A 22786-nucleotide genomic window follows, 5' to 3' on the forward strand; every position below is an offset into this window, starting at 1 on the left:
CCCCACCCCATCCTGGGTGCAGCCGCACTCCTAGGGAGAGCGTCACACTCCTAGGGAGAGCGTCACACACCTTAGGGAGAGCGTCACACTCCTAGGGAGAGCGTCACACTCCTAGGGAGAGCGTCACACTCCTAGGGAGAGCGTCACACTCCTAGGGAGAGCGTCACACTCCTAGGGAGAGCGTCACACTCCTAGGAAGAATATCACACACTGGAGGCCAGGCTTGGCTTGCATAGTCTGCACGTTTAATCACTTTAAATCTTCTAACATTATCTCGTGTCCATTAAATAGAGCCAACAATGCTGGGCCTGTTTAAGTTACAAGGAAAAAAATAATCACTGTGCACCAACCCAGTATCTTACAAAACCAGCTGGGCTGGCCACGGGAGTGGGGGTGGTCTGGGAAGAGGAGGGGGCACCTCTGGGCAGGTGGCTGGGTGCCAGAAGGGGCTGAGGGAGAGAAAGAAAGAAAAGGGAACTCCCAAATGGGAGGGGACTGATTGTCCTAATGGGAGGGGTGCAAAAGGCACGTCAGAAGAGGGAGACATGGGGGGCAGGACAGGTCAGTGCTTTCTCCACCAGGGCACAGTGTTGGAGGGGGCTCGGTGCCACTGCCTGCCCACCCCTGGCACTTGGAGAACCAGTGACCCATGAGCCCTTGGCACGACGAGCCCCATCTCAAATGGACGACAGCCTGCCCCTTCCACCTTCCCTAGGGCCCACTTGGCCTGGCATGCCTCATCAGTATCCAGGGCTCAGCTGCAGCCCACCCCCCACACCTCAGGCCCAGGACAGCTGAGGGCAACAGCAGGGTGGACAGTGGGTGTGGGAGGGTGGATGGTCCAGCTGCTGCTACCACCGTTAAAAATACAAAAAAAAAAAAAAAAATCAGCATCTAAAGTGAAATAATCACAAAGTGAAAATATATCCTCAAACAGCCCCTGAGATCCCCACAGGGGAAAGCAGCATCGGGTGGGAGGCGGGAGAGGCCGGCTGGGCCACCGTCCCTCCCCACCACCCACCCAGGGGCTCCAGGGCTGTGAGTGCCAACAGCCCAGAAAGCCCCGGGCTCAGAAAACAGGGACTTGGGCCCTGGCAGGAGGGGAGAGTGCTGGAGAGGGGAGGGTGGTCAGCACACCAGCCTGGGGCCGGGCCAGCCTCGCTAGGCAGGCAGCCCGGCCGCTGTAGTGGAGGTGGGCAAAGAGCCGAATGCACGTGGGCACACATGTGCATGCCCGGAAGTGCCTGCCCTGCCTTGGTCCCTTCCTTCGCTCACTGCTTTTGCCTGAGGCTCACCAGAAATGCAAAACAGGGTCTGGACGCAGAAGCCCTTAGAGAGGAGGCCGCCTCCTTCCGATACCCCCTACGCCAGTCTCCTGCTGCCTGGATGGGGCCCATTATTGCTTTAGAGGGACGGGGAGAGGCAGGGGCCGCAGCTCCGGTCAGGAATCCCGGGAGGGCCGCCCCTCTTCACCGAGCGCTCTGGCTGGGGCCTGGACCTTGGAAAGCTGCCCAAAGGTTTCATTCCTTTCTCCACATGGAGGGCTGCTGCGGGTGGGCACAGGCTCTCCCCCAATCCCCCCACCCCCAGCTGGCCCTGGGGTCCCACCTCAGGCCGCCAGGGGGCCCAAGGGTAGGGTGGGAAGCCGTTTCTGCCCCTCTTGCCTCCCGGCTGGGGTCCAAACCCAGTCCCAAGATAAAAAAATACTTTGGTGAATTAAAAAGTGCCCAAGGAGGGGATGGGCTCAAAGGGGCGGGCAGTAGGCGCTCATCAAAGGGCGCTCTGGTCTTTGATAAAGGCGGTCCTCTCGCCCCGGCCCTCGTCCTCCTCCGAGTCGGACGGGCACTCCTCCTGCCAGGCTTCAGGGGGTAGCCCCTTGTAGGAGATGAGGCCACGGTCCATGGTGTACACTTTCACCCCTCGGAAGCTGAAGCCCGAGCGCAGCTGCAGGACCAGGAAGACGGTGACGAAGACCAGCACAATGAAGGCGCAGCTGAGGCCAGCCACCACCTCGGGCAGGTGCGAGGGCAGCAGGTCCGCCCGCAGCCGCGGCTCCGACGCCACCTCCACGGGCGGCGGCGGTGGCGGCTGCTGCTGGTGCGACTCGCGGCTGCTCTGGCTCTGGCGCGAGCACGTCCGCTCCACGAGGTCCAGGGAGGCGTGGCTGGGGCAGCTGAGGCAGTCTGTGGGGGCGGGGCCCTGGCACGTGGCACACGAGGTGTGGCAGGGCGTGCAGACGCTGGCCCGGATGATCTCCACGTCGTTCTCTGTGCTGTAGTGTGTGTCCAGGACTTGGGGAGCGAAGCCTGGGGGACAGTGCTGGACGCAGTTCTTCTGGTGCAGTGAGAAGCCTTCCTCGCACACTGCCCAGCCGGGAAGGGAGGGAAGGTGGGCGTCAGCCAGGCCGCCAAGGCTGCTGGGCCCTGAGCCCCAGGACAGGGGCAGCCAGGGCAGCTGCAGCCCTGGACACAGTCACTGCTGTCCCCAGGAGCTCCCAGCCCCAGAACCCAACCTAGGGCGCCAGGATGTCCCTCCATACCCCCTTTCCTCCTTTAGGACAGGCACCCTCTATCCCCCCAAGTCTCAGGTCCCGAACACCCTACAGCGCCCACACTCACCCACACAGGCCTGGCTGGAAGTGAGGGTCTTACAGCCGATGCTCTCGGGGGGTGTGGGCAAACCCTCAGGGGCCGTGCCATAAAGCACGAGGGTGAACTTGGTCAGCGTCCCTATTGAGGGGCATGGCAGAAGTCAGGAGGCACCGGGAGCATGCCTGCCCACCACCCCCAGACCCTGTCAGTTCTCCTGGAACCCCAGCCCTCAAGCATCCCCCAATACCATAGTTTTTGGCTTCACTGGTGTTTTCAATCTCTAAGACCCACTCGCCAGAGGGATCCTCGTCCCAGGAATGGGTCGTCATGAAGGCCCAGTCGTTAAACCCATCTGCAGAGTAGTCATGTGGCCTGGGGAGGAAGGTGCACGTGGCTGCCTGAAGCCTCTGGAGGACCCTAGCCAGGGGGTGCCAAGCACACAGACCACACACCCTCCCCTGGTGCCACACCCACACACCCTGGGCTGGAAATGCCTGCTGGTTGTTTCCCAGGAGGCCACATGTTCTCATCTGGAACATTCTGGAAACATGCAAGGGAAAACTACATGCAGACTACACATGGGAGGGCACACAGATGTGGCATGTCATGGGTAGACTCAGGGATTCCTGCAATATGGGACGATCCTATAGGACATAAACCATCCCTCCCAAAAACGTCAGCATTCACCCCATGGAGAAGTAAGTACTCGTGGACCACCGGGGCTGCGTGAGTCAATGAGTGAATGCGCGTGGACCCAAGGGACAGGACAGGCTGGGCGGCAGAGAGGGCAAGTACCTGGCGGCCAGCAGGGTGGAGCGGGTGCCCATGGGGCTGACCAGGTGGATGGCAAGGTCACCGCGGCGGTTGTAGGACAGGGTGAGCCGCGCCTGAGCATGCTCCAGCCGCGTGATGTGGCTGGGCTGCCCCAGGCAGGCGGTCACAGTCTTCCGCACCTCCAGCCGCTTCCCGATGTCCCTGCAAGGAGCACATGATGGGCTGTCAGAGGGGGGCCGCACCGCAGCAACCCTTGGGTCCACCCTGCCCCTCCTCCCAGCCAGGGTCCAGCCCTCACTTGGGCTCAGTGAGGATGTCGATGATGCATTTCCGCTGAGGGGCCACTGTCGTCCAATTCTGGGCCAGAGCCACCATGGCGCCGGCGTCCAACAGCCCATAGCCGTACGAATGGCTCACTGTGGGGCAAGAGGGACGGGGTCAGCTGGGGGGCACAGAGCAGCCCCCCAGGACCCTCAATCCAGCCCAGGAGCACGGTGCCCTCACCTTTGCGGCCCACACCGTTGGTGGCCCAGTCGTTGGCGTTGAGGTGGGCTGGCTTTGAGGTCCGGACCACCAAGTGCTGCATGTCCCGCCAGGTGAGGTTCTTACTGCAAAGGAGGGACCAAAAGGCTCAGTCTCTTCGGAGAGACTCGGGCTGGAGTCCGAGGGCTGCCCTGCTGGTGGGGACAGGCTCGCCTCTCGGTCCCCACCACTTACTTGGCCTCCAGGGTGAGAGCAATGATGCCTGCTGCCAGGGGGGCAGAAGCAGAGGTGCCCGTGTGAGACTCTGTACACTTCTGCCGCAGGTCAGTGGTCACCTACAGAAGGATGATGACGTTGGGCATGTGATATGGGGAGGATACCAGAGGGGCCGCCTGGCTGCCCTCCCTCTGGCCACAGGCCCTGAGCACCATAAACGGCATGGGGAGCAAGGGTCAAGATGCCTCGTTCCCATTTGCTGCCTTGCTAACTCACTGCCAACAGGCCAATGCCTGGTTCTTCCTGGGCCTCAGTTTCCCAAAGAATAAGAGGGCTGAACTAAAGATTGGAGATCACTGAGAGCAATCCAGGGCTTCCCTGGTGGCTGAGTGGCAGAATCCCCCTGCCAAAACAGGAGACATGGGTTCAATCTCTGGGTCGAGAAGATCCCACATGCTGTGGAGCAACCAAGCCCGTGCGCCACAAGTACTGAGCCCACATGCCAAAACTATGGAAGCCCAAGCATCCTAAAGCCCACGTGCCACAGAGAAGCCACCAAAACGAGAAGCCCTCCCACTGCAACTAGAAAGTAGTCCCCGCTCGTCACAACTAAAGAAAAGCCGGAGCAGCAACAAAGACCTAGAACAGCCAGAGTACATACAGAAAGGAAAGCACAAGTCACTCAGTCGTGTCCAACTCTTTGCAACCCCATGGGCTGTATCTGCCAGGCTCCTCTGTCCATAGCATTCTCCAGGCCAGAGTGCTGGAGTGGGTTGCCATTCCCTTCTCCAGGGGATCTTCTCGACCCAGGGGTCAAACTCATGTCTCCTGCACTGCAGGCAGATTCTTTACTGTCTGAGCCACCAGGGAAGCCCAAATAGATTGTTAAAGCAAACAAAAAAAGAGAGCGATGCATGTTTTTAGGGAGAGTCTTATCAGAGTCTTCACCAATGGCTCCGTGACCCTCAAGAGTCTTAGAGAGGTCCCCTAGCTCCCATCCCATGATGCCTTCACCACCACCACCCAGCCACATGTGGGTAGAAGGCAGATAGGGTCAGAAAGGTGGCCCCGGGCAGAGCCAGAAAGCGAGCAGCCCCATTTCCCCAGCCCCTCCTGGGAAGAGACTCACGATCTGCTTCTCGTTCTGGTTGCCACTGCTGTAGGTGGTGGCCAGTGTGGACGAGCAGGCCTCACTGTACCAGGGAACGTTGCCGAACTGCGTGGCGCTACTGATGGACAGCGTGTAGATGCTGTTGGTGTAGCCGTCGCAATTGCAGCTGTCATGTTCCCGGCCCCCGTTCCCCGAGGCCCAGACAAAGATGGAGCCCAGACCCCCACGGCCCTGTGGACAAAGCGGGTTGGGGTCACACGAGAACAGGACTTGCGGGGGGGGGGGGGGCCTGGTGGGAAGCTGCTGCTTGAGACTAGGGAGGCTGGAGCATCCTTCTCCAGCGACTCTTTATCCAGCCCCTTCCCCCAAGGAGACCCCTGGTAGATCTCTCTCATCTCTTTTTACACAAAAAGAGACCCAGTCCACTAACAAAATCTTCAGAGTGGTGACTCCGGAGAGCGATGCTGCGTGCTATGCTTAGTCACTCCGTTGTGTGTGACTCCATGGGCTGTCTCCTCTGTCCATGGGGATTCTCCAGGCAAGAATACTGGAGTGGGAGTTATGGGCAATTAGCATTCACTTTTCTCTTCCTGTCCTTTCTGTCCTTAACGTTTTAATATACGTGCTTTGTATGAATTAAACACAAGAATAAATAGAAACAGAAAAACACAAAGACAAAGCATGGCAAAGACAGTGCCTACTTTGCCCCCTGAGGCTGGGCCTGGTTTCTGGGGCTGGGACAGGACCCCCACCTCACCTGGCTGACCCCCCGGAAGAAGGCCTCCTCAGCCAGGTGGGCTGGCCCATCCACGGTCTTGCCGTCGTCCTCGGGGCCCCAGCTGGCACTGTAGATGTGGATGTGGTTGGGGTTCAGGCCCAGCGAGCGTGCCTCCACGGCGTCTGTCACTTCGCCGTCCAGCATGCGCACCCCTGGCCACGGAGGGGGGGCAGGGAAAGAGAGGCTGCGTAGGTCCAGCTGTCAGGGGCACCCTGGCAGGAGCATACCCAGCCCTGCACCCAAAAGGGGAGGGCAGAGGCTGGTGGTAGGAAACCCTGAGCCCCTGGCTTCTTGGGTGGCCTCTGCCTTTTGAAAACAAGACCCAGGGGAAAGGGGAGATCTCTCCAGCCCTCAATCACACATTTTGGACTAGGACAAGTCTCTGGGGTCTCAAAGGAGCATGGAGCTCAAGGCCCTTCAGAGTGGAAGATGAGGTTTTAGGGCAACTCCTGCTAAGAGACGATCCCCCCAGGACTTCCCTGGTGGTCCAGTGGTTCAGAACTCGCCTTGCAATGCAGGGGACATGGGTTTGATCCCCAGTCAGGGAACTAAGATCCCACATGCCACAGCACACTAAGCCGGTGTGCCACACCTACTGGGCCAGCGCACCACAACTAGAGTCTGTGTGCTGCCGGGAAACATCCTGTGTGCCACAACTAAGACCTGATGCAGTCAAATAGATATTAAGAACAAACACACACTCCTCCCGCCCTGCAGCACAGGGCCACCAGCAGAAGGCGATGCATTCAGCTCTTTGAGCTGCAACTCTTTGCGGCCCTGTGGCCCTCCCAGGCTCCTCTGTCCATGGGATTCTCCAGGCGAGAATACTGGAGTGGCTTGCCATGCCCTCCTCTGTCCAGGGTTGGGGCGGAGTGGTCTCCCCACCCAGGGATCGAACCCGAGTCTCCTACATCTTCTGCATTAGCAGGCAGATTCTTTATCCGCTGAGCCCTCTGGGAAGCCCCTCTGAGTTGCTAAGAACCCTCTATAGAAGAGCCATGTGGTCAGAAGGATGCACGGCAGGAAAGTGAGGGACACTGGTTGGATGGAAGTGAATACAGAAGAATCCCACCAGAAAGGGTGGTCCTGAAGACAGGGTGGCCAAGGCCCACACCCACCTCCAATGCGGGCATTGTAGGCCACGCCTACACCACAGACACCATTGTTGGCCACCGCAGCCACCTCTCCTGCACACCGTGTGCCATGCCTGCCGGGGTCAAGAGCACAGCGTTAGCAGTGGACAGAGCATGGTGGGGGCAGCCTGAAGAGCAGGAGGGGCCACACACCCCTCCACCTTAGCCTGCTGTCCCATGTCTATGCACAGACACACACCCCTCACATACACACACACACAGACACTCTCTACTCTAACCAGACCCTCCCTCAGCGCCCCAGCTAGACCAGGACTGTGGAAAAGACTTCAGCCTCTCGGACGGGGCTCATCTGCTTCCTTGGTGGAAATGAGAAGGGAGACAGAGGCCAGGGACCAGTTCTTACCTGTTGTCATTCATCTGCGTGTACCGGGGCTGGGGGTCAGGGTCCTGATCATTGACATCGAAGCTGGCCCCAGGATCCTGGAAGGGAGGCGGCCATCATAGGGTCAGCCTGGACACTCCAGCAGAGCAGGACCATCCCTGGACTCCCCTCCCCGGCTCCTCACATAATTGCCTGCCAAGTCGGGGTGGTTCTTCTCGATGCCGTCATCCAGGATGGAGACCACAATGCCGCGCCCCGTGTAGCCCTGGGCCCAGGCCTCCTTCACATTCAGGTCCCGCTGGGTGACACCAGACTGCAGAGACACCCATCCCCATTACCCAGTGCTTAGAAAACAAGGTTGGTTGCTAGGTAAGGTCCCTTTGCCGCTCCACAAGCCCCTTCTTCACCCGCCCCTGCTCCTGAGATGCCACCACTGGGCTCCATGGAATTATTAAGAACTCTGGGAGGGCACTCCCCAAGGCTTAGCAGGATGGGCAAGAAAAAGACAGAGGAAGACTGACAGGAGGCCTCAGAGTCAGCCTTGCCTGCTCATGGGACCCCTGGGTGGATAGATGGACGGATGGAGGCAGCCAGGGAGGCCACGTACCAGGTACCACTGCTGGGGAAACTTGGGGTCCGTGGGCTCCTGGTATATGTCCCGTTTGGCCCGTCGCTTTGCCACCTGCTGCTCCAGCCACTTAACCTGTGAGGTCGTGAGGGGAAGACGGTGTGGGAGGAGGGCGAGGGAAGGAGAGAGGGCCTCTGGAGAATGGAAGGGGAAGGCTGGCAGTGGGAGGGGCTGGGGCTGCACTCACTTGAGGTTCCCGCTGCAGCCGGTTGTGCCGCGAGAGGTGAGGAGACAGGGACCGCTTTGTCACCGCCCGATGCCAGAAGTGGTAATAGTCACCGAAGATCTGTAACAAAGCAGGGAGACTGAGCTGGGCTTTCCATCTGTCAGTCCCCGGGGAGGCGAGGAGTGGGGATGGACAACCAGTTGCAAGGGGAGGCTCAGGATGGCAGGCTGGGTGGTGGGCATCTGCTCCCTGCCCAGAACCCAGCAAGAAGGTTCAGGGGGCTGAGGGGGCCTCACCCACCACCACCTCCCGGGACGCACCAGTCCACTGAGCAACCTAAGCTAGAAGCCCAAGGGCAGGACGAGCCTTGGCTCTCTTCCACGGCAGGTGCCAGAACACCTGCCCCCACAGGCCCCACTCCCAGGTGATGTCCTGCACAGAGGCCAGCCAGAGGGAGCAACACCTACCTGGCCCAGGTTGAGGAAGCCATGCTTGCGCGCCACGCGGTCAGCGACGGCTGGGCCTCCAGGAATGTGCACGGCCCAGGTGTTGGTGAAGACCTTCTCTCCGCGGGCATCGGCCACCAGCAGAACCAAGGCTCCCGCTATTGCTACCACCCAGAACAACCAGGGCCTCAGCTCCATGGGGGGGACAGGTGGCCGGGACCCCGGAGCCCCCGTCTCCTTGGCCTGGTCACAGGGCCTGGGCTCCGGCGTACCTGCTCACTGCCTGTGGCCCGGGGCTGACTGGTGGGGGCATGGGGCCGAGACGGGCAGGGCTGTGCAGGAAGGAGGCAGGCTGCCGGCTCTGAGGGGAACAAGGGTGGGAAAGGTGGAGAGTCAGTCCCTTCCCAGGGCACGCACTAAAGCTGCCTTCCACCCCTCAGTTCACTCCAGGCCTGAAAGGGCCTCTGGGGGGTGAGGGGTGAAAACCTGGCCCCCCAAGGCCAGCCAGATAGATGGAGCGATGGACCCCTTCCACACGCAGGAATACGGAAGTGGGAAGAAGAGGATCAAGGCTCGAGTCACTCCAAACCAGAAGCAACAACTGAATAAATGCTTCCCAGAATCTAAGTCCAAAAGGTGGGGTATAAAGCAGCAGGTACCCACAATCCTGCTTTTGTTTTGAAAGAAACTATTTATACACATACACGTATATTTATATAAAACCACAGGACATAATCTGGAAGGACACATGCTGACAATGGTTTTCTCAAGACGGTGATAATTACGAGTAACAGTTATTTTCTTCTTCATGTCACTGTATATTTTCCAAATGACTCAGGTATATTTTGTAAAAGGATAAAATGTTGACTTTTAAAGTTTTTTAATGGGCGGCATCTACACAGCTCACTAGGGCTTCCTGGTTCAGACCCAGCCGTGGGGAGTTACTTGCAAAGACCCATAGCCTCTGGCAAGAAAGAGGGGGGCCACCTAAGATGGGGTATGGGCTCCGGGGGCTGAGCAGGGAAGGGAAAGGGGGATCACAGTGGCTTCATCCTCCCTCTATGGCCCAGGCTATCAGCAAAGTCAGGGGACCCAGGCTCTCTTTTTACACAGTTTCCTGGGAGACGACAGGGCCACCCAGCCCTGGCCTGGAGGCCTCCAGCAGCCCCCTTTGGTGGCTCCACGCCCTCCAGCCTTGCATCATCTGAGCCCAGGCAGCCAGGGCAAACACCGGCTGCTGAGCCAGGAGCACTAAGGTGAGGCTGAATCAATAGTCCGCGTGTTGTTTTTCCTCCTTCAGCAAACAGAGAGAGGGACCTCTCTGCCTGGGGCCACATAACTGTCCCCACATAGGGCCCCTGGCTAGCCAGAAGCCTAGACCCTGGGGTGGAGAGAAGCTGGGGAAGGTCCTGGAGGTGTCCCACCTCAGTGCCAAGCTTGTTGAGACTGCCCACACGGCCCCGGATGCCCCCACCCCTCCTGGGGCCCGGCCCCACAGGACGTCACTCTGCTGGATGGCAAAGCGAAGCTCCCTGGCCCATCCAGGCCCTGGGGAGGTGGACCAGAAGGCTCAGCACTGGGAAAACTCACTTTGCCCGGGGCTGCCCTCAGCACCCCCAGCCTCCCTGCCCGCTCCTCCTGCACTCCCACCCTGCAGGCTGGAGAGCTTCAACTCATAATTCCTGGAGTATTTTCAGTTTATACCAAAATAACCTGACAGCTGATGGCAGGAGGCATCCACGAGGCAGCTCCTCCTCACCCCTGATGGGCAGAGTCCATAGGGTTCCCGGACGGGCCGGGAAGCCACTGCCCCATGATGCCTTGGGCGACCAAGTTCCAGAGAGCTGGTCTGAGCAAAGGCTGGGCAGCCCTTGGGGAGGGGGAGGGTTGGGTGTGGGGGGCATTGAAGGGGCCCTGTGCCCTCACTTAACAGAGGATGTAGAGCCTTAGGGGCAGGGCCTTATAGAAACAAGTTCTCATCTCCCCTTCCTGACACAAAAGCTGCCTCTTGGGTTCAGATGTCAAGCAAGGCCACCTCCTGACCCCAGTGCTATGAGCCACATTGGACCCCCCCATATACACATCAAGACCGGATTCATCTGGGTCTAGCCCAAGTTCTGGCATATTGTGGGTGGAGCCACAGCTGCTTGTTGATAAAGGTGATTATTTAATTACCTTGCAGGACCCGAAAAGGAAGCGGGCTTCAGGCACAACCAAATAATCCTCCAAGAAAGGACTGGCCTCCGTCTGCTCAGCATCCCCAGACACGCTGAGCCATGGATATGGCTTCCACAGAGCTTGAAGCCCCAAACAGCCCTGCCTCAGCATCCCGGAAGCAGGGAGGATGGCCCCCACCTCAAAGAACAGGCGCTAAGAACAATAAATGAATGGGCTTCTTTTCCCCACCCCCATCCTAGACTCTGACTCACCCTCTGAGTCCCTGTTCAGCTCAAACTGGTAGGCTTGCCATATTTCCAGCCTCCTGTGAAACCCTCTATGGGGCTCCACTCCAGACTTGGCCACAGAGAGACCTGTGGGTGCTCTTCCTGGCTGTGTTCTCTTCTCCCGCCCCAGGAAGCTCCGGACGCAGCCAGCCTCTCCAAGGCATCCGAACTGAACCTCACCCAGGTCCAGCTGCTGTTTCCCAGGCATCAGGGGGTCTGGCGTGGTCAGGGCTGCCTGGGAAAACTGGTTCTTTCTTTCCAGCAGAGACACCAAACCAGCTCCTGTAGCAGGCACTGATGGCTCCGCTGAAATTCTGAATCCCAGCCTTTGCTCAACTACTCATTTGCTGTGTGATCTTAGGTCACTTCCTCTCTCTGTCTGGGCCTCAGTTTTCCTAGGTGGTAAAAACTGCTAGACCAGAGGTTTTCAAACTTTTTTTGAAAGCCACAGAATCCTCTTTAAAAAAAAAAAAATCAAATATTATGTGGAAGCCCAATATAGGACATCGTAAAACTTGGGCGGCTCTAGAACAGGAGTCAAGCTTGGCTCCTCTCCTTGGCTGTCTCCACACCTGGCCAGCGGCTGCCCAGCCCTCACTAGGCCACATCACCTGGGTTTCCCTCCCATTTCCCGAGGCAAAAAGAATTTCGACACCCTCCTGTGGAGGAGGGTCTGTATCCCAGGGGTAAGGGGTGAGCGGACGGCGGGAAGGAGGCACTGACCTGACAACCGACTGCTGTTAAGACCTGTCTGGCACGCAGGCCACCCCACGGGGGCAGCAGGGGCTTCGGCCAGGCCTTCGCGGGAGCCAGCCTCCCCGCGCCCGCAGACCCCGCACCTGAGTGTCTCGCCGCCCAGGTGTGCGGGCGGGGACGAGGCCCCGGCGGTGAATAATCCCCTCCGCCCCGAGCAGCCGCTCCGCCCCTCCCCCGGCGGGAGCGCAGGCCCTCCCCAGCCACGGAGTGGGCGAGCCGGCGGCGGCTGCCCCCAAGGACGGCGGGGAGGCGGGAGCACCCGGCGCCTCTGGAATCCTCTCCCCATCCCGCCCCCGGCGGCGGCCCCCGCGGGCGCTTCCTGGGGTCAGAGGGCTCGCCCCCGCCCCAGGCGGAAGAGCACCGGCACCCGCGGGGGCCCAGCGCGCTCAGGTGGGCTGCGGGATGCCCTTCCTGCTCCCCGCGGCTCCACCCTGCGCGCCGGCCCGCGGGCCAGTTCCGAAAGCCGGGCGGGCATCGGGGCCCGGGCTGCCTCCGCGCCAGCGACCCCGACCCTTCTCCGGCCTGGGCGCTCGGGCCGCGGAGCCCGCTCCTCCGGCAGAGCGGCCCAGTCTCGTCGGGCCCGGCTCCCGGCGCGCTGCCTCCCCCCCGGGGCCCGGCGCCCTCGCTGCTTACCCTAGGGAGCCCGGGCGGGGAAACTTTTCCAGGCGAGCGCCGGGGCGGCTCAGGCGCCCCTCGGCCGAGCGGAGAGCCCGGCTCCGGGGGGCCTGGGCTCGGCGCGGTCCCCGCGCCCGGCAGCAGCGTCACCGCGCAGAGGCGGGGAGGCGCGGCGGCGCGGCCTCGGCCGGGCCGGCGACCAGGGCAGGGCTCGGCCTCGGCTCCGGCTCCGGCGCGGGCGGGGGCAGCGGCCGGGCCGCGGCGGCGCGGCTTGTTTACTCGGGCCGCTGTCAGCGGCTGCGGCGGCCCGGGCTCCTCCTCCTCCGCCGCCGCGCCCCTCCCCCTCGCGGCGCCACCTCCGCGCTCCCGGCCGCCGCCGCCGCCGCCCCGCCGGCCCGGCCCGCCGCGCCGCCCATGCCGCCCGGGCCCGGGCCCGCGTTCCAAGCAGGAGCGCCGGGGCCCCGAGGCTTTCCGGGGCGTCTGCCGCCTCCGGCTCCAGCTCGGGGCAGAGGTAGGAAGTGGGGCCGGCGATCCCAGAGCCCTCGCAGCCGCTCGGCGGGTCTCCCAGGCCCCACTGCCAGCGCCCCCGCCCCCCGGGCTCGGCTGTTAGCCCCGCGAGCTCCCCGGGCCGGCGGCCGGGGAGACCTGAACTCGGCACCCCGGGCAAGGGTTGGGAAGGACTCGAGGAGTCACTCTGAGCCCAGGCTCGGCCGGATTCTGGGGGAGTTGGGCTTCTTCCCCACCCCCAGCCACTTCCCCACTCCTAAGCCACGAGTTTGGGCACGACCGGGTTAAGTGCCCTGGGATGACGCACCTGGAGTACCCCCCTTGAGGTCGGTCTTCACCGCGTCTGGGCAAACTTCCTCGTGGCCTACAGTTAGAAGACTCACTACTTTATTTGCATTTATATAGACAGGTGGATGAGCAGAACAGCTAGCCCATCCCCTTTTAATTTTTTTAAACTTTTTTTTTTTTTCAACTCCAACTGCCTGCCAGGAACCAGGTCAATCACTTTATATTATCTCCTTCTTATGTACATTATTTAATCCGCTTAATCCTTTCAGGCTGACATTATTAATCCCATTTTACAGATAAGAAAACTGAGGCACACAAGGTTTAGATAATTTGCTGAAGATCCCACAACTAACAGGCCTCAGATCCCAGAAGAGATCTGGAGCTTCGGCAGATCCTGAATCTGAGCTCCTTGCAATATACCAACCAGCTCCTCTCTCTCCCTGGGTCCCTGCCCTAGAAAACGTCTGTGCCACTTGGCTGAGACCATCACTGCTTGAGCTGAGAAAGAAAAGAGGGGAAGTGTAGCCAAGAGCTCTACAGGCTGGGTTATTTTAAGGTCACAGAGCAGTCCCTGCCCATCCCTTCCTGCCCCCTTTGAGATAACCTGGCAGAACAGTGTTATCCTGTGATCTCTTCAGTACAGGTTTGGGGATGATGAGGAAAACGGATCAGAATGTTCTGAGCTCTTTCCCATGTGTTAACTTGCTCCATGCTTACCATGGATTCTGCAAGGTGGATATAGTTTTCCTTTAGGCAGCTTTCATGTATCACTATCTGCGCTTTACACAGGAGGAAACTGAGGCCCAGAGAAGTTAGTAGCATTTGTAAAGTAACTCACTAGGTGACAGTCAACCCCCAAACCTGAGTTCAGGTCGCAACGACACTATTTTAAACTGTGCCAACCTTAGACAATGATTTGAGCAAACTCTGGGAGATAGTAGGGAGACAGAATAGGAAATGGCAACCTACTCCAGTATTCTTGCCTGGGAAACTCCATGGACAAAGGAGCCTGGTGGGCTACAGTCCACGGGTCGCAAACAGTCAGAAGCGACTGAGCACGTAACACTTTTACTTAACCGGAGATAATGTAGTTCAGAGGAGCCTGGCATGCTGCGGTCCATGGGACTGAAAAGAGTTGGACTTGGCTTAGTAACTGAATGACAGTGACAAGACCTTAATTCTCGGAGCCTCAATTTACCCCTCTGTAAAATGGAGATAATATTGAACCAGTGAGATAACACATGATTTGGGTACCTACACGAACAGCACAAAACCTAGAAACTCGGGGAAGAATGTGGGGCCCTGAAATTTGAGCGGGGAGGTGAGTTGGGTTGGCCCTCTTTCTGAATGGGAACTGCTCTCCCCACCATGATCCCCAGGGAGCAGACTCCTCGGGGCCACCCTGGGGTAGCCCCAGCTACACTTGGGAAAACAATGCTTCTGCAGTCAGACCTAGGCAGGAAGTGAGTCACGGTTCTTCCTAAGTCTGTGAGCAAGAGAACCCTGTTGAGGGGAAACTGGGACTGGGCTGGCCCCGCCTAGCCTCTGAGTCCCTCTGTGCCCTTCCCACTTGTCCCCTGGCCTACAAGAAAAGTCAGCCCGGAAAGAAAGCAGGGCTGTCTGCCTCTCGGTGCCCCACCCGTCCTGGAGGCTGGCCCAGGGAAGCTGCAGTGGGGCTGGGGAGGAGGAAGGGGCCCTGACGCCCCAGTTTCTCCCACCAGCCTGTGCCTCCAGTGCTCCCTTTGGGATAAGGGTTCTTTAAACTGTTGTTCAGAGGGGCATCTCTGAGGGGAGGAGAAGACTGAGAGCCTGTCCCAGGGCATCCCCACCTTAGTCTCGCTCCTATTTCAGGGTTGCATTTTACAGTAACTTGGTTGTTAAAAAGGAATGTGCAGGGACTTCCCTGTGCTTCCACTGCAGGGGACTCAGGTTCGATCCCTGGTCAGGGAACTTAAGATATCCTGCAAGCTACTCAGCCAGGCCAAAAAAAAAAGAATGGAAGCCACTCCCCGTGAGAAAAACCCTCTGGAGAGAATCCCGCCTTGCACAGCTGGTGACTGCTAGTTAGCTTCTTCCTTTATCTCCTGGAGCAAGTCCTAAAGGCAGGTTTTGTTCTCTTTATCACTCCCAAGAATTTATCTGAGGCTTAAGGCCTGAAGGAGCTAAACTGCCTGCCCAGGTCCCCTGACTTGGGGCCTCAGTAAGCTCGCGGGCCTCTGGACAAGAGTTATCAGTTTTACACAGCAGTTATTAGGACAGAGACACCAAGTGACAGAAGCCTGCCAGTGGGGGTTGGTGGGGACAACCTGTGAGGTTGAGCAGGGCCTAGTGGGTAAGGCCTGAGGGAGGAACGGGCTGTGAGCATTTCCCACCTTCCTAGCAGGGGGCAGGAAGAAGGATCCAACCAGGCCTTTCTTTATCCCTGGGTTTGAGGCTAACCAGCCAGATGGCTTGACTTCCCAGGTGGCTCAGTGGGTAAAGAATCTGCCTGCAATGCAGGAGACACAGGAGATGTGGGTTCGATCCCTTGGCCAGGAAGATCCCCTGGAGAAGGGTATGGCAACCCACTCCAGTATTCTTGCCTGGAGAATCCCATGGACAGAGGAGCCTGGAAAGCTATAGCCCACATGGTCACAAAGAGTTGGACATGACTGAGTACATATATACAGCCAGGTGGCTCAGACAGTAAAGAATCTGCCTGCAATGCAAAAGACCAGAGTTTGATCCCTGGGTCAGAAGGATCCCCTGGAGAAGGGAATGGTTACCCACTACAGTATTCTTGCCTAGAGAATCCCATGGACAGAGAAGTCTGGTGGGCTACAGTCCTTGGGGGTCACAAAGAGTCAGACACAACTAAGCAATCTGGGGAGACCTCCAAGAGCAACTGGTGTCCTATGATAAAATCCACCCATTCACCCTTACCTCAGGCACTCCCGTTGTCTGCTTGGAGTGCTCTGGGGTGTCCCTTCCTCTCAAAATCTCTTCCTCCCTCTCTCAGACACTTCAAACAGCCTTCAGGATCCAACAAAGCATCCAGGATCTTAGTTCCCCAACCAGGGATGGAACCCTTACCCCCTGCAGTGGAAGCTCAGAGTCTTAACCACTGGATGGACAGGGAAGTCCACCACCTCCATCAATACCCACTACATCCACACGTGCATGGAAGAGCAGACAACAGCATTTAATTGGGGTTTTCCCTAAAAGAGCGGGATTTGAAAGCTTTCTGTTGTTTTCTTTTTGCTTACCTGCACGCTCAGAAATTTCTGCAATAGCTTTTAGAATAAGATAATTAAAATATTTAAGTCATGCAAAACTGAATAAAGCATGCCCATACTTCACCAACTAGCTCCAGAACACCTGGGGTCCATCCTGAGTGCAGCTGAGACAACAGTCAGGCTCCTCCTGTCCCGTCACAGGGCAGGGTCCTTCCAGTTCTAGCTAAACGGCTTTGGGAAAACCTCCTTTATACGACAGGCAAACTGGGTGTCTGTGTGGGTGGGGGGAGGAGCGAGGAGTGATGTGGTGGTGATGTATCTGGTCACGCTGGGACAGGATCGCAGCTCGACCGGCCCTTCTCCTATTCCTAATTATTAGGCTAGGTCCACACTTACCTTTTACCTGCAGGTTCTGCCGCATCCCCAAGTCACTGCTCAGCTTAAGGGTTCCCTTCTGCCGGCTCTGTGTCTCTGCTTTGCCCTCACTGCCCAGCCAGTGCTGCCCACAATTGGGCAACAAATAGGTGCTTTGGGTAAGCCCTGGGACCTCAAGCTGAGCCCCTTAGGTCTTGTCCTTAGGAAGCCAGAGACTACCCCCGGGCAAGATAGAAGGATACTGCACCAGGAGCTTCCTGAAGCTGTGCCATCCCTCTGGCCTTGCAGTTCCAAAAAGCTCTGCTCTTCCTTCTCTCTCTTGATACCACAATGTAAAAACAGTTAACATGACTTCTTGTTGAATTTTCCTATCAGTTCTATTATCGGGACAGGATTTGACATCTTGAGCCAGATTATTCTTGTTTGGGAAACTGTCCTGTGCATGCTAGGATGGTTTAGCAACATCCCTGGTCTCTGAACACTAGGGGCCAGTAGCACCCCCACCCCCATTATTGTCAGGGGAAGCACACCAACTGAGACGCCCACCCTGGCCAGGCACCATAGTAACCATTTGCCTGAGTTATTTTACAACAGGAGGGCCTACTAAGGAACACAGAACTAATAAGCCACCACCACCAAGAAGAGTTCGGGAAAGGGCCAGAGGAGATGCCGCACGTCCTTCCATCTCCCAGAATCCTCCTCGCTGGCATCCACCTTGGCTGAGCAAAGCATGTGCGACCAGGAAGGACCCTGAGTAATTGACTGGCCGGAGACAACCCGGAAACTAATCCCATCACCCTAAAACCTGAGACTGTGAGCCACGCGGCAGAGCAGTTCCCCTGGCTTCCCTCACCCTCCTGCTCTCCACCTGGCCACCTCTTCCCAATATAGCCTCTTGCTTTGTCAGCTCGTGTGTCTCCTTGGACAATTCATTTCCGAGTGTGAGACAGGAACCCTACTCAGGCCCTGGAACGGGCCCCCCTTCCTGCAACATTATGACAATCAAAAATGTCTCCTGTGTGTATAGCCACTCAGTCATGTCCGACTCTTTGTGACCCCATGGACTTAACTGTCCCCTATGGAGCCCGCCAGCCTCCTCTATCCATGGAATTCTCCAGGCAAGAATACTGGAGAGGGTTGCCATTTCCTTCTCCATAAAATGTCTTGAGACATTGTCAAATGTCTCCTTAGGGGGGTACAAAACTGCTCCTGGCTGAGAACCACCGGTTCAGAGTGAGGAGTGGGAGTGACTCGGGAGAGTGTCGGTGAGCCAGGGTTCCGGGCGGCATGGGCTGTGTACCAGGAACTGCACCGAGACAGCTGGCAGCAAGAGAGAAAACTCCCAAACCCCAAACCACCTGGCAGGGAAGGGCAACAATGGGGCCATTTAGTGTGCCGGGCAAACAATCTTATGTATCTCCCCAACATCTGAGGACACGGCTCTCAAGAACGTTAATGATAATGCTGAATTGAGGAGAGGAACCATCACGTCGATCACACTGTTTACTGAGGTGGGGAAGCGGGTGAGACAGCTCTGCATTAAATATGTATTTGGAAAGCAGACAAAAGTGGTGGTTGAGGGAAGAGGGGCGGGGCGGAGGAGACTTCGGGGAGTGACAGATGTGTTCATTACCCGGATTGTGGTGATGATTCCAGGGTATTCACAAATGTCAAAGTGGATCAAGTCATCAGAATAAAAAAAGAAAAACAAAAATAACAAACAAAAATGGATCAAGTCACATGTCTTAAATATATGCAGTTTATCATGTGTCAATTATGTCAATAAAGTTGTTTTAAAAATGTATTTCAGGACTTCCCTGGTGGCTCAGTGGATAAGAATCCGCCTGTCAATCCAGGGGACATGAGTTCAATTCCTGGTCTGGGAAAATTCCGCTTGCCACAGAGCAGCTAAGCCAGGTTGCACCACAACTACTGAGCCCACGTGCTGCAGCTCCTGACGCCTGAGTGCTCGAGAGCCCGTGCTCCCCAACAAGAGAAGCCACCGCAATGAGAAGCCTGAGCACCGCAGCTAGACAGCAGCTGCTGCTCGCCGCAACTAGAGAAAAGTCCATGCACAGCAAGGAATACCCAATAAAAAATAAATAAAATGTATTTCATTGTTTAACATTTTAGTGCTTGAAAAGCATTATTTTGGAAATGTGCTACCATGAAGTAGCCATTTCTTGACTGTGCCAGATGAATGGTGGGGTGGGAGAGTCACTGTAGTCCTTAAAAAGGAAACGGAAAACAAGGAGAAAATGATCATGGACCTCCAGGCATATCTCAGAAGGAGGGAAAAATGATGGCAAGAACATTCAGCTCCAGAGTCTTTACATGAAGCCAGCGAGAGCCTGTTCGCTGTCTTAGAGGAAACACTGGAGAGTTTTTCTGTTGGATGATGCTATCAGACCAACGTGTCTGGAACGGTATTATCAGGGGCTTGGGGAAAAGAAATAACAACTCTAGTGCTGGCTGCCAGGAAAGGAACAGATGAATCTGGAAATTACAGGCTCCTCCACTGCCTTTAATCCCTAAAACAAACATTGCTGGGGGAAAAGCCAGTTAATACCTGGAGGAGGGCCGGTGTTATCCCTCAGTGGGGCTGCTGCAGCTGGGGAGCAGAGAGCCTTTACAGGAGCTGGCTGCGTGGGAAAGATGCCAGCAGCCACTGTGCCCAGGGAGTGTCCTCTGCAGGGAGGGGTGCCAAGGTGCCCAGGAGGAAGAGCTGGGGATGGCCAACAGTGAGGGGCATCTCGCAACAGTTCAAGTCCCTTTCTTTTTTTAAAAACCAAAATGTATTTATTGATTTGGCTGCATCGGGTCTTAGTTGCGGCACGTGAGATCTTCCTTGCAGCAAGGGGAATCTTTTTAGTTGTAGCATGTGGGATCTAGTTCCCTGACCAAGGATTGAACCATGGGCCCCTTGCCCTGGGAGCACGGAATTTTAGCCACTGGACCACCAGGGAAGTCCTGAGCTTCTCTTATAAACTGGTTTAGTTAGCCTGCTATCTGCCGCCCTCACAACTGGAGCACTGGAGGAGATCCTGCACCCAGCAGGTGCTCAATCAGTTTCCAAGGAAGGAAGGAATGAAATGCCCAGAGCACAATCAACCCTGCACAAACGGAGATTTTTATGGTCACACATAACATCCCCGTTGCAAAGTTCTGTCCTTGCTCCCCCTCCTCACTCTAGGCTTCTGAGAACTTCAGTGGAGGTCTCCATCAGCTAAAATGCACTTGAGAGACTTCCCTGTGGCCCAGTGGCTAAGACTCTGAAATCCCAATGCAGCGGGCCCAGGGTTCGATCCCTGGTCGGGGAACTAGATCCCACACACTGCAACTGAAAATTTTGAGTGCTGCAATGAAGGCTGAAGATCCAGCATGCCACAACTAAGACCCAGCACAGCTCAGTAAATAAGAAGTTCAGATGATGGTAAGTACTCTGAAACGAAATAACAGAGGTGGTGTAGTAGTACCTGGAGGATGGGAAGGTACTATCCCTGGGGCGGTCTTCTCTGAGGGAAGGCTTCTCTGAGAAGGTGATATTTCAGCAGACGCTCAAATAAGAGATAAAGGTGTGACGATCTGGCAAGAGGGCATCCCAGGCAGTGAGTGGAGGAAAATAGTGCACAGGCCTGCTGAGTAAGCTTGTGCACTTGGGGAGCAGACACTTCTCTGGAGCACTGGGGGAGAGGGTGACAGAAGGAAGAGATGGGATGAGAGTGGTCAGCAAGGCTAGACCACGCTGCGTGTAGCAGGCTGGGTGGGACACTGAACTGAACAGTGGGCAGTCTGAGGGAAATTTTATTAATTTACCTTTTTCAAAGACCCTCTGACTACTGTAGGAGAGGAGACACATCAGGGCAGGTGGGTAACAATGGGAGCCCAGGGACTTCCCTGGTGGTCCAGTGGCTAAGACTGTGCTGCCAAGGCAGGGGGCCCAGGTTCGATCCCTGGTCAAGGAGCTAGATCCCACTTGCCGCAACTAAAGATCCTGCATGCTGAAATGAAGATCAAAGATACCAAGTGCCGAAACTAAGACCTGGGGTGCTGCCGAATAAACAAATATATATATAAAGAGTGGGAGCCCCATGACAGTCCTGTGCAGGAGGCACCATTCGTGACTCTCCCATGTTACAGGTGCGTGAGGGGTCTGGGGATGTCAGGAGACTCTCATAACCCAGTAATCCGGTTTGTGGGCTCCTGAGCCAGCAGCAGGTCTAGGAAGGATGGACAGGAGCCATAACACGTGTCTGCCCTGGGAAGGCGGAGCCACCTCAGGCCAAGAGCTAGCCCCGGGCGGCCAGGCCTGGAACCCCACTGGCCAACCCCTTTGGTGGTTCAGGTGCTTCTCCCTGAATCACATCCCTGTCAGCATCTTTAGCTGCAGCCTTGGCAACAAGGGATGCCCGAGTTCCCAGCTAGGACTCCCAGAGCGCCCACCACTCACTCCCCGGCAGGCACCCTGCCAAGTGCTTTCCTCTCACTGCCTCCTGTATTTGTCTTGGCCACCCTGGCCCGGGCACGGGTGTTAGTCCCATTTTATTTATTTCTTTTTTAATTGAAATGGCCTATCTTTAAGCCACATCCTCTTATTCATTCATTTATTTTTGGCTGCACTGGGTCTTCGTTGCTGTGCACAGGCTTTCTCTAGTTGCGGCGAGTGGGGGCTATTTTCTAGTTGCGGTACTTGGGCTTCTCATTGCAGTGGCTTTTCTTGTTGCAGACCACAGGCTGTGGAGTTTGGACTCAGTAGTTTTGGCACACAGGCTTAGTTGCCCCATGGCGCGTGGAATCTTCCCTGACCAGAGATCGAACCCATGTCCCCTGCACTGACAGGTGGACTCCCAACCACTGGACCACCAGGGAAGCCCTGTTATTCACATTTTACAGATGAGGAAACTGAGGCCCAGAGAGCCTGCTTGGAGTCACAGTTAGGAAGAAGAGGATCCAGGATTTGAACCTGGGGAGCACACACACTTCAGCCTCTCAGCTTTCTGCTTCTAGAAGCGGGAGCCGCTGATTCCCCAGGCACCGTCCCATGGGTGGCTCAGCTGTGGTTCACCTTTGACTTTTTCTTGGAGGTGGCTTGTATACCTGTACTCTCCCGGCCGTGATTTTTTAAATTAATTTGTTTTACATTAATCCATTCTCAACTTTTTTTGTTTAAATTGGGGGCCGGGTCTTCACTGCTGCTTGCAGGCTCTCTCTAGTTAAGGTGAGCAGGGGCTACTCTCTAGCTGCGGTGCTTGGCCTTCTCCTTGCGGCAGCTTCTCTTACTGTGGAGCACAGACTCTAGGTTCTCAAACTAGTAGCTGTGGGACACAGGCTTTAGCTGCCCGTGGCGTGTGAGGCTTTCCCGGATCAGGAATCAAACCCATGTCCCCTGCATTGGTAGGTGGATACACTGCACCGTGAGAGAATTCCTCCCCTACCCCTTCTTGTCCTGTCCCCACCCCCTGTCATAATGATGTTTCTATAACATGTGCGCTGCAGAACCAGGGCTGTTCTTCCCTCAACCTGGGTGTTTATACCAGCCCAGCCGTGGGCTCAAATGCAGCCCTAACACTGGCTTGAGTGCCACCCCCCAGTCCCTGGGCAAATTACTTAACCTCTCAAGGACTCCATTCCTTCATTGGTAAACTGGGGTGAAAACTGCCCAGCCCATCACGTGATAAGCGTCAAGTCCTCACTCAAAGCAGCGTCTGGTCCGAAGCAGTGTCTCCTGTGAGTAAATTCCATCCTCCTCTCTGAGGCAGGCACGCTCTTCCAGTGGGCTGGCCCTGGAGGCTTCTAACTGTTCCACATTGGCCCAAACCCAGGCATTCGTGTGTGAAATCTCTGCCCTTCCTGTGGTCCTTCTTTGGTGCCGTTGGCTTATTTTTTTCCTCGGAGGAGAGCGGCAGGCCTCCTTGCC

At 56.9% G+C, this 22786-nt stretch overlaps 1 protein-coding gene across 4 annotated transcripts; it reads right to left on the reverse strand.

The window, feature by feature from the left end:
* On the reverse strand, nucleotides 224-16716 carry FURIN (furin, paired basic amino acid cleaving enzyme). Of its 4 annotated transcripts, none has more exons than XM_018066317.1 (16): nucleotides 16614-16716; nucleotides 8691-9030; nucleotides 8245-8343; nucleotides 8037-8132; nucleotides 7614-7742; nucleotides 7451-7527; nucleotides 7072-7160; nucleotides 5933-6105; nucleotides 5194-5406; nucleotides 4083-4183; nucleotides 3870-3973; nucleotides 3664-3781; nucleotides 3387-3566; nucleotides 2839-2963; nucleotides 2619-2729; nucleotides 224-2363 (listed from the first exon to the last, which is right to left on the reverse strand). In XM_018066317.1, exons 2-16 carry the CDS (start codon nucleotides 8865-8867, stop codon nucleotides 1771-1773), a joined length of 2385 nt encoding a protein of 794 aa, XP_017921806.1. In that variant the 5' UTR covers nucleotides 8868-9030; nucleotides 16614-16716; the 3' UTR covers nucleotides 224-1770. The 4 variants fall into 4 exon arrangements, with proteins under 4 accessions (XP_017921806.1, XP_017921807.1, XP_017921805.1 ...); XM_018066318.1 differs by lacking the exon at nucleotides 16614-16716 and adding an exon at nucleotides 13299-13391; XM_018066316.1 differs by lacking the exon at nucleotides 16614-16716 and adding an exon at nucleotides 12503-12655.

This window comes from Capra hircus, chromosome 21, assembly GCF_001704415.2.
Source record: "Capra hircus breed San Clemente chromosome 21, ASM170441v1, whole genome shotgun sequence".
Lineage (NCBI taxonomy): Eukaryota > Metazoa > Chordata > Mammalia > Artiodactyla > Bovidae > Capra > Capra hircus.